The sequence below is a fragment of the Fundulus heteroclitus genome, chromosome 16 (assembly GCF_011125445.2).
Source record: "Fundulus heteroclitus isolate FHET01 chromosome 16, MU-UCD_Fhet_4.1, whole genome shotgun sequence".
Classification (NCBI taxonomy): domain Eukaryota; kingdom Metazoa; phylum Chordata; class Actinopteri; order Cyprinodontiformes; family Fundulidae; genus Fundulus; species Fundulus heteroclitus.
The window spans coordinates 20,390,409-20,404,494 of record NC_046376.1 but is presented as its reverse complement, the minus strand read 5'-3'; the positions used below and the strand labels follow the sequence as shown (position 1 = coordinate 20,404,494).

Below are 14,086 nucleotides of genomic sequence, written 5' to 3'. Positions count from 1 at the left end.
GGCAAAAACACTTTAGCCACCGCACATCACCTTGCAAACAAGATTGCCATAGTGGATATTATTTTGTAGTTGTACACTTCTTGGTGGTGGCCAATCACATCGAATCTCCATAAAATACACAGTGGATGTAACTGTATCCATGCAGCATTGTAGATGATAAGAATAAAAAAAAAACGGAAATTACCAGCAGGAATAATATTACACGTACGCAACTTATTTGTTTACATAAAGCTATGTTGCTTAAGATGAAATCATAATTGTATTTAGCCGTAGTTTTATGAAACTGGGCCATGTGTGTTTTGTTAATGACAATAAAGTTCGAGGTTTTGAATCCGAGGGTACCGTAAAGCGGCCGTTTGTGTGTCGCGAAGCAACCGGTTGCTATAGCGACGGCCAAGATGGCAGCGGCTGGAGACGAACATGCTGCCGCCGAAGTTTTGAGAGGCATCAGCCGATACTTAAACTGCCTGAACGAGGACAACAAGGCGACGCGAAAGAGGGCTCTCGAGTCGATAAAGAAGCAGACTGTGAATAATGGACTCTCCGGCGGCGTTTTACAGGAAGTGTTCTCGTCTCTCCTCAAGCCTCTCCTCAAGTGTCTGTCAGACCCGACGGAGAAATGCAGAGAGACCGCCATTGCGATCATAACGGAGTTTATTCGTTGCGTCCCCAAACCGGAGGAAGCGCTGCCTTATCTCATGCCCTGTCTGGCTCAGCGGCTCGGGGACAAGGAGATCTTGGAGCCGTCGGAGGAGCTACGACTGTCGGCCGTGGAGATGTTGACTCTGACGGTGGAGCTGTGCGGCAAACACTTGGCGCCGTATCTCAACGACACGATCAACATTCTTCAGCGAACCATCGTCGACCCGTTTCCCGACGTCAAAAAGGAAAGCTGCAAATGCACCGTTAGCTTTGCCCGGGCTGTGCCAGGTAGGTTACCTTGGCTCCATCCAAACACACGCTTATAGTCTCTACTGCGCAGCTGCGTACAGAGCTATGGGTGAGTCCCGTTGGAGGGGGGAAAGTCCTCATTCAGGACTTTTTTTTTCTTCTTCTGTCTCTGTAGTTCTCAAAGATCGTTCATTATTACTGTCAAAATTCTTACACAAGATATAAAAAGACGTCAAGATGAAAAGACTGGCGTGATGGTTGCTGGGGCCATTTGTCTTGTCATTATGCATTTGTTTAATTAAAGCTACTAATCAGTGTATATTCAATCCAACTTACCTCTTTATGAGCTATCAGTTTTGTTGTATTTATTTTCTTGATGTATTTATTTTCTTGATGGTCAAGTTCAATCCAACATCCACTCCCTCTGAAACAAGCTGTCGTCTGCACATGCCTCTGATGACATCAAATGAGGGAGTTAGGTATTTATTGGTGTGGAGGCTTATAAAGGCTTTAAAAAGTTATGATTTTAAAACTGCAAGATCACAACACGCCATCCCTGAAGTTTAAAATCCTTTATCAAGACGCCAGAGAAAATGTAAAAGGGCTGTGTGGCCCCTCCCCTACCTGTTGCTGTGGACTTTGGGTCAGCTGGCTGAATTTTTTTTTTCTTTTTCTTTTTTGCACTTGCAGAATAAGACACATTTTTTAGTTTGGAGTAATTTTTAGATGCAAAAAAAAAAAAGCAAAGACAGTGAAGTTGTACAAAATAGAGTCCTGTTTCATTTTGTCGGGTTTCAAGCTAGTACCTGACCACCAAGCTGTTTAAAGTGTCAAAGAGCTTCAAATAATAGATGCTTCACACCCCAGAAGTGGTCATAGACAATCTTTAACCTGCCAAACTTTGCCAAAGTGTCTGCCATTGACAGCGCATCAGCTCAATTCAGGGAATTGTAGTGATCTCATTGACACAAACGAACACAAAGCAGAGTCAGCATTTTTGTCTATCCAGTCCTCTTTGTGTAGGGGTGTAGGGCGCAGTTGGTCGTTTAAGCAAAAAGCATCTCCGTTGATAAATTTGATTTCCTTAAAAAAAATACATTTTAAGTTTTAGGCTCTCATTTATGGTCTGGCTATGGTTCCCGATAAAACTATTCATTTATATTCACAGCAAGCAAATCCAGAAGTCAATACAAAAACCTAAAAGCGTTGTAATTTGCTTTCTTTCTTTCTGTCTTTCTTTCTTTTAGAACATTTTCACATGCAAGCTGAGAGTCTGGTCAAGCCTCTCATGCAGACCATGAGTCATCAGCACTCGCGGGTCCGGGTTTCGGTCATCGAAGCCACCGGAGCAGTCATACAGCACGGCAGCGGGAAAAACATGGATGATGTGCTGTCACACCTCGCACAGAGACTGTTTGATGACTCGCCACAGGTTTTGCTTTTTTATTGTTAAGTGTGATTTAGAGAGCCCCCGCAGTGTACATGCTGCGAAATGCTGTTTACTTATTATGTGGCTTTAAGGTCATTAAATATCTGATTTTAACTCTGTTTTAAAGAAACAAAACAGTTTTTTTGTGCTGTGTCCCATTTCCTATTTTATTCCAGGTCAGAAAAGCCGTGACTGCAGTTGTCGGCGACTGGCTTTTAAACATGAGAGATCGATACTCGTACTTCCACAAACTCATTCCGCTCCTGCTGAGCAGCATCAGCGACGAGATCCCAGAAATAAGGTCAGAATGAGCCTTACGATATCCCTCACCTAATACTTCAGAACTTCATTATTACAAAGTTTAATGCGACCTCGCCCCTGTTAGACAATGTGTGATTCCTTTTGTTTTCTTTAAACTTCTCCAGCATGCGTTGCTTACAGTTATTCCAGTAACAATGTCTGTGGAGGAATTTTTCCAAGAGGTTTTAGTTTCCAGGTCCAACATTTCTCCATCAAATGTCATCGCCATAGATCCTGGTTTTAATGGGGTTTTTTTGTTTTTCTTTTCTCGCTTGTTTTTTGCCGTTACTTGCAAGAATTCACGTTAAATAATACTTTATTTAATTTCCCCTCTTTGTCATTATGAATGAAGCATTCATGAAGTGATAGAAAATGTATCAAATAGAATGGTTAAAATAAGTATTGAACACATCAAGGTTTGCTCAGCAAATATCTTTTAAATATTTAAATTTGTATGCAGTTAACACCACATGTAATGACAACCAAAAAAATACACACAGACATCCGAGCAAATCTGTCCATAAATGTAGTTACACTTAATGAAGTGGGATGACACAGGGAATAAATATTGAACAAATAAAAAAAGGATGTGCAAGGCACATAGGTCAAGAAACCTGCTGGAATATTAGATGTTTTAAATAGCCGATTGCCTATAAAAAGGTTTATCAATCCCAAAGTATTGCACAGATTACTACATCTGGTAAAAGCAGAAAGACTTTCAGGAAAAGCCTTACTGTTGCAAAGCATACTAATGGCAAACCTCTGAGGTAATTTCACCATAAGCAGGCCGTAGTAAGGTGCCCTCTGTAAGGGAAGTCAAAAGTGCACAGGAGCGCTCGCTGAGAGCTTCAGAAAGAGTTGAAAATGGCATATAATGTTTTTCCCCCTGATAATTATTAAGTCATGCACTCAGCTGCAATCGTCTCTATGTAACACGCAGTTTAATAAACTCAATACTTATTTTCTGTGTAATTCCTATTTTTTATTAATTTGCTTTGTTTACTTTATATGTGTGAATTAATTTTTGCAGGCATCTGGTGTGAACTGGATTTTAATAGAAATATTCTAAACGTATTTACTGAGAAAAACCTTAGACCAGTTCAATACTTATTATAACAAGTTGGCTTGGGGGAAAAATAACAACACAGATTTCCAGGTTGGGTATTAAAGAAATTTCAATCTTAATGAATTAAATTAAAATCAAATTTCTGAGAAGAATCTAAGTTAATTGTAAAAAAAAAAAAAAAAAAAAAAAACTAAGAATTTTGTATGTTAAAAGATGAGAGGAGTGATGTTTTCCTTGGAAATGTTCCAATTCTCACTAAAATGTTATTGCTAGGTTTTTAATCTATAGAAGACCAAAATCCCTGTCTTTGTTGTAATTTTTCAGCTTTAGAGATGGATTTTAAATATGTCTTCTTTAATATTGGAAGTAAACATGTTGCAAATCTCTATAAATTGTATGAAAATGTAGTAAATATGGGGACCATCCCTTACAGACTGTTGGCAGCTGATTTGTGGAGACAAGTCGGCCTGCAGTGGGAGAAGGAGAATGAGGACGACATAAAGGACAAGATGGACTTCCTTCTCAGCCCACTTCCTCACTATCCACCTGGAGGTCAGTCATTGTAACAGCAACATGCTTCCTCTTGGCTTTAATCTGCTTAAGAGAAAACATTAATGTGTGATTTATTTGCAACAATGCACAGAAGTGTGGAATTGCATCAAAATAACTGTTGCTTTCTCTTTTAATGAAAATAATAATCCTTAATATCTTTTGTTGTTCAAAGAGAAAAAAACGTGAGGAGGCCTTTTTACAGCAACCATAGTTTGGAATAGTTTGTGATTTAGATGTCTGTACATCCTCCGCTTTGTATTCTTTTAGCTTGGCAACAAAACAATGTGCTAGATTAATGGAAGGACTTCAGTCTCAAGCGAGTAATTGAGAAAACTCATGTGTTGCTCCAAAAATCAGAAGATATTTTCAAAGTGAATGTATTTCTGTATTTGTGTTCAAAAAGGAGAAGTTGTGGTGTAAAACCACAGATGTACTTTGTTTTTGAGTAAAGCTGCTAATGCTACCATTTGGAATGGTGCTGTTATTCATCGTCTGTCTTTGTTTTTTAAAGACATATGCAATACAATTCAAATTTTTTTATCATGTTTAGTTTTTATTTATTAATATAAACCAGTGATAAAAAAGTTAATTTAAGAGTTTAAATTGATCTTATGTTCACAGTTGCAGAATGAAGTGAGGTAATAACTGCTACCCATTTTAAATCTTATATTTTGATAGCAGCTGCTCTTGGTTATTGGATTCTATGAAAATCGGCTTTCTACGGCTGTTCTGTTGTCAGCGCAGGCAGTGACTTGCAAAGATGAATGTTCGCCTCGGGTCAAAGAATGAGCATGAACCTGAACCTGGTCACCATGTGTTACCAAAGAGGCTGGGATGGGTGCACTCAGCTCTGCAATAAAGCTTCTCTGCGCATACCTCAGAGCTACCAGTGCAACATCATGGATGAAAACCAGTGCTGCCTACAGATGGAAGAGAGACGCGAAGAGGCTTTTCTTTTCCTCCTCCTTTGTGTTTCACTTTCTTGCCGTCATAAATCTGCCGGCTCGCCCCGTGTGAAGAGGTCACTGTCAGACAGCGAAAGACATCCAGAAATGGTCTTGTTTGGGCTTGTTGTGGTTTGCCTCTCTGATTTATACCCGTCTGCCTTCAGTCTTTGCTTTCTTTCTCATCAGTGTGCCTCTACAAGAGGGAGAGGGGTGCCATAGTCAAAATTAGCAGAAAATCCAACCCCATTAAGTTATGTTTTACTGGTGTACGTGTTTTGCAGTGCCTCGCAAAAGTCTTCGCATCTTGAACTTTCTCCACATTGTGCTTTGATTCTAATCACAGACTTTAATGTATTTAAATGGGATTTTATGTGACAGACCAACACAAAATAGTGCATATTTGTTAAGTGGAAGGAAACTGACACATGCTGATTAATGTTTTTACAATGAATCAATAGTTTCATTAGTAGTACTTTTGAAGAACCACATTTTACATTCACAGCTGTTTTGGGGAATGTTTCTACCAGCTTTGCACACCTAGAGGCTGAAATATTTGTTAATATTTGTAAATATATATTACTCTTTCCAAAATAGCTCAAGTTCAGTCAGATTGGAAAAATAGTGTCTGTCCAACGATTTCCACATCTTTCCACAAATTCCAAGTTGGAATGGGGTCTGTACTTTGACTAGGCCATTCTAACGCATTCAATTTAATTCAGTTTTATTTATATAGCGCCAATTCACAACACAAGTCATCTCAAGGCAATTTACAAAGTCAAACTCATTTAAATCATACAGATTGGTCAAAAAGTTTCCTATCTAGGAAAACCCTGCAGATTGCATTGAGTGTTGACAAGCGGTTTTCAAGGACAGAGTAATGCTGCTACCACCGGTTTTCATAAACTTCAAATAAAATACATTGGAGCTTGTGGTCATAATGTGATTAAATGTGAACAAGTTCAAAGGGTATGAATTCTTTTACAAGGCACTTCATATATCCCACAATCTATTTACAAGGTTGTTTATACAATGATCTTGTGTGAAAACATACAGACCCACTCAATAAATTAGATTTTTTTTTCTCCAGAAAGTTTATTTTATTAGCATATTTCACTAAGTTAAACACGTTATCGATTACACACAGACTGATGTTTTTAAACGTTAATTCCTGGTGACCATGAGGAGTTTTTTGCTTACAGCTAATGAAAACTCATTTAAGATTAGAATATTACATCAGACGAATAAGGAAAGAAATTGAATACAGAAATGTGGGTCTAATGCCTCCTTAAAGGTTATTTTCAAAAGGTTCTTTTAATCTATTTAACAGGCCTGATTGGAATATCTTTAAATTATTAAATATGAACGTATAGTATATTTTTCTCTCCAGTGGAGCGTCCTGGACTGGGCTGCAGAGAACTGGTGGTTAGAAACCTAGGCAGACTGGTTCCAGCCATAGCGCACGACGTGACCGACTGGCTGGTACCGACCCGGGTCCGGACGTCCCAGCTTCTGTCCGTGCTGCTGCTGCACGCCGAGGACCACGCCACGCAGCACCTGCAGCCTCTGCTGGCCGTGCTCTACCGGGCCTGTACCGACACGGAGAGGGACGTGGTGAACAACGTAAGTCCCAGAGAACCTTTCATCACACGGGGAAGGATGTGCTGCATTGGCTTTCTGTCTTTCTTATGAATCGGGGACAATAGCAGTTTTTAGCACTTCGAGGGGATTTGTTGAGTCAACGGTTTCACGTTCATTTATGTTCATCAGCTGTTTTAACTATAGAGTGGGACAAGCAGGGTTCAAGGTCCTAGGATGCACCTGTTTACCATAATGGATTGTTAAGATCTTTGATGTGTGGTGGATTAAAAAAAAAAAAGGACTTCCTCTTCTCGTTCTTCCTAATGTCTCCTTTTCTCTCTCACTCTTCCGCTTCCTGTCTGTGCTCGCCGGCAGTGCCTGGCAGCTGCTAAACTGATTGGGACTTTTGTCCCCCCACCTGTCTTCCTGAAGCTGCTGCTTGAACATGTGACGGCCCCGAGCTCTCCCTCCAACCCCTGGACCCCCCTGATGGTTCTGGCTGCTGTCCTGGGAGGCAGCACCAAGGCGCTCCTAAAACCCCATCTCCAGCAGGTCGCAGACACCCTGGCGCGACCCGAAGTTTGCCAGGAGTACCAACAGGTCAGCGGAGGATAACTCGAGTCTCAGTGCGAATGTGGTTTTCCAGTTTTATTACCCAGACTTTCACAGATACTGTAGACCATCCAAGCCGTTTGTGTCCATTACAAACACACAAGTTTACTTACACTCACCGTCCATATGTTTTTTAATAGAACTGAAGTCAGGGCTTTCCAGAACCTTAACATTGGTGCTTTCTTTATTCCAAAAAGCAGGTTTTCATGTATGTTTGAAATATTTATCCCACGAGAGAAGCCAATGCAGTCAAAGTTTCAGCCATCAAACCTAAACTCTCCCCTTCAGATCAAAGGAAGCCGCTTAGAATGATCAAAAACAACCCAACATTCACCAAAACTCAAGCCAGACATGAAGTCTCGAGGAAGAGGCTTTAGTTTGAGTTGATTGTAATCATTCTAATCATACCAACATTCAGCAATAGTATCACAATTACATGTTTTCCTGACATTGAGCTTGCTAACAACCTTCATGCATGGTGGTGGCGACATCATGCTATGGGTCTGTTATGCAGCCAGTGATTATGGTGCGCTGTACAAGGTAGATGGGATTAAGAGGAAAGACATCCTTCACCAGTTTCCCCTCAGATCAGCACCCAGGTGGGAGAAACTTTAACACAATGAGGGGGGGTCCAACAGGAGCTGGAGCACACATTGTTTTTGAATAAATCAGGCAAACCTTTATGCTGCTACATTGTTCTTAACTGCTTTAAAAGTTTGTGGACTCTGCTTAAACTGGTGTTTATGCCGGGTAACCAGATGATTTTTAATGAGCTCTACCTCTTCTGATCTAACAAGCAAGCAGAAGTTATGCCAGAAGTTCATCAATTACTTCAGAAACTGCGACTCGTTAAGGAAGATTTTACCAAAGGCATTAGAGCACATGAACATGTGTTTGATCCTCTCTGTGTGGATTAGAGAAAATCTATAATTGATATGTGCATTGAATTGTTTTTAAATGATCATTGAAGTTGTATCTTGTGATATAATTTCACCTTAAAATATGAATTTTAGATGCTTGATCTGATATTTTAACATTCATGCTAGGGAGGAATGTAAGTGGGACTGCATCTTCCAGCTGGTATTATGTGGATCAGCTCTTTCCCAACTTTGATTGGGGGATCTTTTTGTTACCACTGGACTGGTTTGTACCAGGGTTGTTTGGTATGCCGGTACTAATTTGGTACCGGGGTACTGCGGCATTTAAACCGGTACTATACTGCATTTGGACGGGGCCGGACATTTCAAATTAATCACACGTGCAAAGCTGCCGTTGATCTTGTCTTGCTCTACAAAGCATGCACTTTTGACTCAGTAATGATATTGTTTGTGTTCTTTTTTTATTTGAAGCATCAAAAAAAACATTTAGATATATTTTGGCACCCAAAATGTTGGTATCGTGACAGCGCTAGTTTGTACGTTAAGACAGCTCAGAGGGTCTTGAGTTGGAGACTACCCAAGAATAGCAGTTGATTCATCGGGTTTGCTTTTGAGTTAAAAACAAATAAAAATATGCCAACTCTGATAAAATGGTTGCCAGGTCACATGATGTTTTTCCACGTCTAATATTTCAAGTCTTTGATCCGACCGTTGCTGCTCTCACGCGTCTCTATCATCTGCATCTAGTGCTGCGCTTTTTTTTTCAGTTTCTTTGCTCGTGGAAAAAAAGGGGATCGGCTGTTTTGCTCTTGCACCACGTAAAGTTTCCCCTTGCTGTTGTCTGGAAGAGGGCTATTTTTGCCCCTCGCTTTTTAATACTGACTCATCTGCACCCGTGGCCCCAATTCCTCCCTCTCAGACTGGACTTCACGAATTTCCTCTGTGAGATAATAATAACAAAACTCCACTAATTTCACGTGACCCCCCCGAATGGGCGGCCTGACCTCATGGAGCAGACGAGGGAGCACACGGAGTGAGCTTCACGGCTGCAGTTCAGCTGCAGCGTGACATTTTAAAGCCTTACACGGTCAAGGCCGGTGATGAACGAGGAGGGGAAGCCGACGTCCTATCCTCCCCCCACCCCCCCGGTCGCTGTCCGGCGTGGGGTCTGGCGGACAGAGAACTAACAGGACGGCAGAGTCACGCACTGTCGCACAGATGTGGGCAGACCTCTGCTTCCTCTTCGTCTCCTCCTTCATCCATCTTTCTCTGTCGCTGTTTTTTTCTTTTGTTTTTTGTTTTTTTTTTAAATGGGGGCAAATGTAGAGAGAACTGTCCCTGAAGAGCTCTGGACTCAGATAAACCACCTGTGACATTCTTTTCATAGCAGGCATTGTTTGGAGCAGGGAGCTGGACCTTTATCTGTGAATAACAGATGGCCCACCGTCCAGCATTATTTGTTTTTGCCTTTTTAATTTCTAATTGATATCCATTTTATTACTTTTATTCATTTACAGACAGAACATGACAGCTCTTATTTAGGTAGCTAAACCTTTTTAATCTAAGGCGTTAGAAAAAGAAGTGTTTGGATCTAACCTGATAGAATTACATGCCGCTTCCAACAGGAGGCAAAGAGAAAGTACTGTAGACACGATGTTTGACTTGGATGGAAATGGACGCCTGTTTAGAAATTAAACATAAATAATCTTCAAAGTGAGCAGAGGTAGTGGGAACCTCGGGGCCCAGCTGGGAACTGAAAAAAAAAAAAAGGCTGATATACAAGGCGTCTGCACGATATAAGCTCCCAGCTCTTTCAACTCTGTTTTCTTTTCTATATTTCTGTTGAGGGGGGGAAAGACGGCGTACAAAAATAAACGGCAGGATGCTCAGCGGGAATAAAAGATACTGGCCGCAAATTAAGGCTGAAGAAAGCCAGCGGCAATAGAGGACACCATCTTCTTAGCAATTTACCGTATGCACAATGTCTTCTTTCAAATAACTTTTTTCAAAGTTATTCCACTGGGAATTAGGAAATGTAGAGTTAGTCAAGAGTTATAATTGCTGCTTCCTTTAACTTTTTTTTACATTTAGTCACATTACCATCACAAACCTCCATATATTTTGTTAGGATTTTAGATCAAAAGGCCTGCATCGTTGTAAATTGAAAGAAAATTATTGTTTTTAATACAAATAAAAATCTGAAGGCCTGTTTACCCTGACACCCCCAAATAAAATCCTGTTTAGTGTTTTCTTATGTCTTTATGATCTTGTTCTCTGATGTCAACTTTATTTTGTAATCAGGAGGAATTTAGCTGTACTGCATTTTATTTAGGGGCGTCACAGTGCAGGGGAGCTAAATACAGATGCATGCCACGTTCCATTAATTTTCTTTTTGTAACAACCACCATTTGGAAATCATGTATTATTTATCCTACACTTAGCTCCATCTACCCATTGCACCTTTTAAGTTACTGCGGAAGAAAAGCATCCCCACAGCATGACCCTGCCACCACCATGTTTCACCTTGAGGATGATGGACTATTAAGCTCAAAATGATTCAAGCGCTGGTGGCTTTAGATGTAAGATTATTTTCATTGAACTATCAAATGAGCTTCAATAGGAAATGGCTGTAGCATCTCCAGAAATGTAATCAGAATAGGTACAAGGAGTACTGCTAAAAAAAAAAAAAGAACTAGTAAGTGTTTTTAATTTCTTTTTAAGCCAAAATGGTATTTTAAAAACTATTTACACCCTGCTCAAAAATATATGGAACTATCTTTATAGACTTTGCAACTATTGAACCCTTAAGGCCACCTGACAACTTTGTCGCATGTTTTCACTGGTCTTTATGAGCTCTAAACCTTTAAAGATGGAGGTCCTCCTTGCCATCACCCTAATCTTTAACTTCCTGGCTGAGCCTCTCCGAAACGTAATGTCATGTCCAGTCAAAAGTTTTGGTCAAATTAAAATAATACAAAATTTACAAACCGTATGAATAATTTGAAGCTTAACTGAATGTTTTTCTTCCACTTAGTTTTTTTTCTAGCACATTTCCTATTTGTGCACATTTTTATTTTGGGTATCAGAGTTAAAGAGGCTGGATATAAATGCATGCCACATTTTTTTTTTTTATGTTTTTAACTTTTTGATAACCCTGCCATCAAGCCATTTTCCAACCACTTCACCATTCTGTTTGTTTGTGTTGGTCTTTAAAATATAACCTCATTGAAATACATTAATATGGTTTTAACGTAACAAAATGGGAAAAGGTTCAAGTGATGTGACTACTTTTTCAAGCTCGCTGTGTTGATAAACGACCAAGGTTTTTTTTTAACCAGGAATATTTGTACACTGTAGAATTTTTAATCCCACAAAGCAGATCTGCTTGTCAAAAATCCAGTTACAACATTTTGCTGATTATAAAATCACGTATCTAACACAAGCACACCTTGTATGCGCACCTCCCTCTTTCCTCATGAATACCAGCTGGATACTGCCCACATAGAATGACACCCAGCTCCAAAAAGGGTGAGAGTTACACGACTGCAAAGAGGTCTGCACACTCCCTGTGTTTGTTTCCCTGTTGCCATAGCAGCGCCACTGGCAGCATGGGGTTAACTCCCCGCTGGATAGGAATTCATCACCTGCTAAGGCTCCTTGAAGACGAGTTAGCTGGATGTAAGCGATGTGCAGTACAGTGGTGGACAGAAGCACCACATGGTGTAATGAGGCCCCCGGAGCATGCCTATTACTCTATAACCAGGTGTATATCGACTGACTCCAGGTGTCCACCTAGTCATTACGCTGCAGAACGTTTTCCACTTTTTCTTACTCCGTTCCAGCCGTAATGGGTGTTTTCTGCACATGCATAAGCTGCATATTTGCGTTTGTACACTAATGCGTGTAAAGTGCCTTGAGACTGAAATCAGCCACATTCATTGGGGGACATCTGTAAGCATCCGTTATCAGTTTTTTTTGTGTTTTTTTTATAGATTATGATTTAGGCCAGGGCACTAGCTGGACTATTCTAACATGAACATTCATGGATTTAAACATTGTAACTCTGGCTGGCTGTTTATGGTCATTGTCCTGCTGAGAAGTTGATCTCTGCCTCAATCTCAAGGCTTTTGCTGCCTCTAGCAGATTTTCTGTCAGGATTGACCCACATTTAGCTCCATGCTCCAAGAAAACCTTCCACAGCACGATGCTGCCACCACCATGTTTTACCGTGGTTGCCGGTGGGTCCGGAGGGTTTCACCAGACATGGTGTTTTCCACGCATGTCATGGTCCCATCTGCAGGGGCGATTCTAGACAGGGGCCAACAGGGGCCTGTGCCCCTGTAGAACTGTTCCTGGCCCCTGTTATGGCCCCTGTACTAAAAACATGATATTAAATTTCTTAGGATGATAAATGCTGTCAAAGATACCATGACTGATTGGTCATTTGGATCAGTTTTATTTTTTTTGTTTATGTTTTTACCCAATAATAAAATAACAAAATAATTAAAAAATAAATATAACAAAAATTATTAAAAATTAAGCTGTTTCACATTAGACTGACTCTGTATTGAGAAAAGATCAGGGGTCTGCAACCTGCAGTTCCGGAGCCACAATTGGCTCTTTGGCCTACTTAATATATTAAACGATGAAATGTTGACCTGTTATGTTTCCCCTCCCCCAATCTTTTGTTCTGTGCCCCTGTGAAAAAACACTGGCCCCACCCTGGCCCCCCTGCTAAATTTGGCCTAGAACCCCCACTGCCCATCTGACACATTTCTTTCCATATGCTGGCTTTATCCCCTACAGGGCTTGTCAAAAACTGTAAACCGAACTGGCCTGTCCATAACTTCTCCCACCTGAGCTTTGGATCTCTGCTCCCTTGGCTACCATGGACTTTTTAATTTCTTCAAAAAATTAAAACAGTGGATAATTTTCTTTCCACTTCACAGTTATGCACTACTTAGTGTTGATCTCTTACATAAGAGTAAAATAAAGTACATTGAAGTTTGACGGAAAAAAGGTCAAGGGGTACTGGATGTGTCTGCATCATCCCTGTTGCTCCTGGTTTCTTTTTAAGCCACAGGCTGATTGACTCTTGGGGATTTCCCCATAACTGACTCATAGCACACCTTAGGAAAGCATTTGCCGTCCTATTGGGTGATCGATGGTCTAAATCCCCGTCACCTGGATGGCAGACTACCTCTTGGCCCTCTCACGCAGAGTAAAAACTCTCTCACGTGGAGCTTCCTCTGACAATCAGTCTTCTCCCTCATGAAGCCCTGAAAAGACAGGCGACGTGAAAACAGGAAAAGAGGTCTTGATCCCAGTGATGGCATGGAAATTAGCCTGAGCTGCAGCTCCTTGTCTAAACATGACCTCACCGCAAAACAGTGGACAGTGGACAAGGGACGACAATTACACATTCTCAGACTCTCCATGCTACTATTTTTTTTTGAGGGAGGAAGGGGGAGGGTAGCTGCTCGTCTATTAAATTGTGGGTTTTTCTGTAACAGCGGTAAAATGGGAAAAAATAATCTATACTAAAGCATGAAAGGCGTCTACATCTTTGCAGACCAAAAAATTAAAGAACCACAAGCAGGAGGGAAGACATGTACAAGGTTTGCTGCCAGTTCTAAGCATGTGCTGCACTTTTAAAGCTTGCAGGGGTTCATGGATGAAGGCCACAGAGACCTCATAAGCTGGGGTCACCAACATGGTGCCCCCAAGGACCACATGTGGTACCCTCCAGTGAGCGCCATCTAAAGTGTTATTTTAGTCTGTTGCTCTGCTTGTGTAATCACACTTGCATTTACATCGATTTAAAAGGACAATA

At 40.8% G+C, this 14,086-nt stretch overlaps 1 protein-coding gene across 2 annotated transcripts in view; it reads left to right on the top strand.

Moving 5' to 3' along the window:
• Nucleotides 1-378: 378 nt before the first annotated feature.
• LOC105918272 (dynein assembly factor 5, axonemal) overlaps nt 379-14,086 on the top strand; it is a 38,124-nt gene continuing 24,416 nt past the window's right edge. For both annotated transcript variants that reach the window (XM_036147996.1, XM_036147995.1), the window contains exons 1-6: nt 379-930; nt 2,139-2,323; nt 2,497-2,621; nt 4,120-4,238; nt 6,573-6,805; nt 7,139-7,363. In XM_036147996.1, coding sequence (XP_036003889.1) covers nt 399-930; nt 2,139-2,323; nt 2,497-2,621; nt 4,120-4,238; nt 6,573-6,805; nt 7,139-7,363 — 1,419 coding nt within the window. In that variant the 5' untranslated portion in view covers nt 379-398. The remainder of the gene's footprint in view (nt 931-2,138; nt 2,324-2,496; nt 2,622-4,119; nt 4,239-6,572; nt 6,806-7,138; nt 7,364-14,086) is intronic.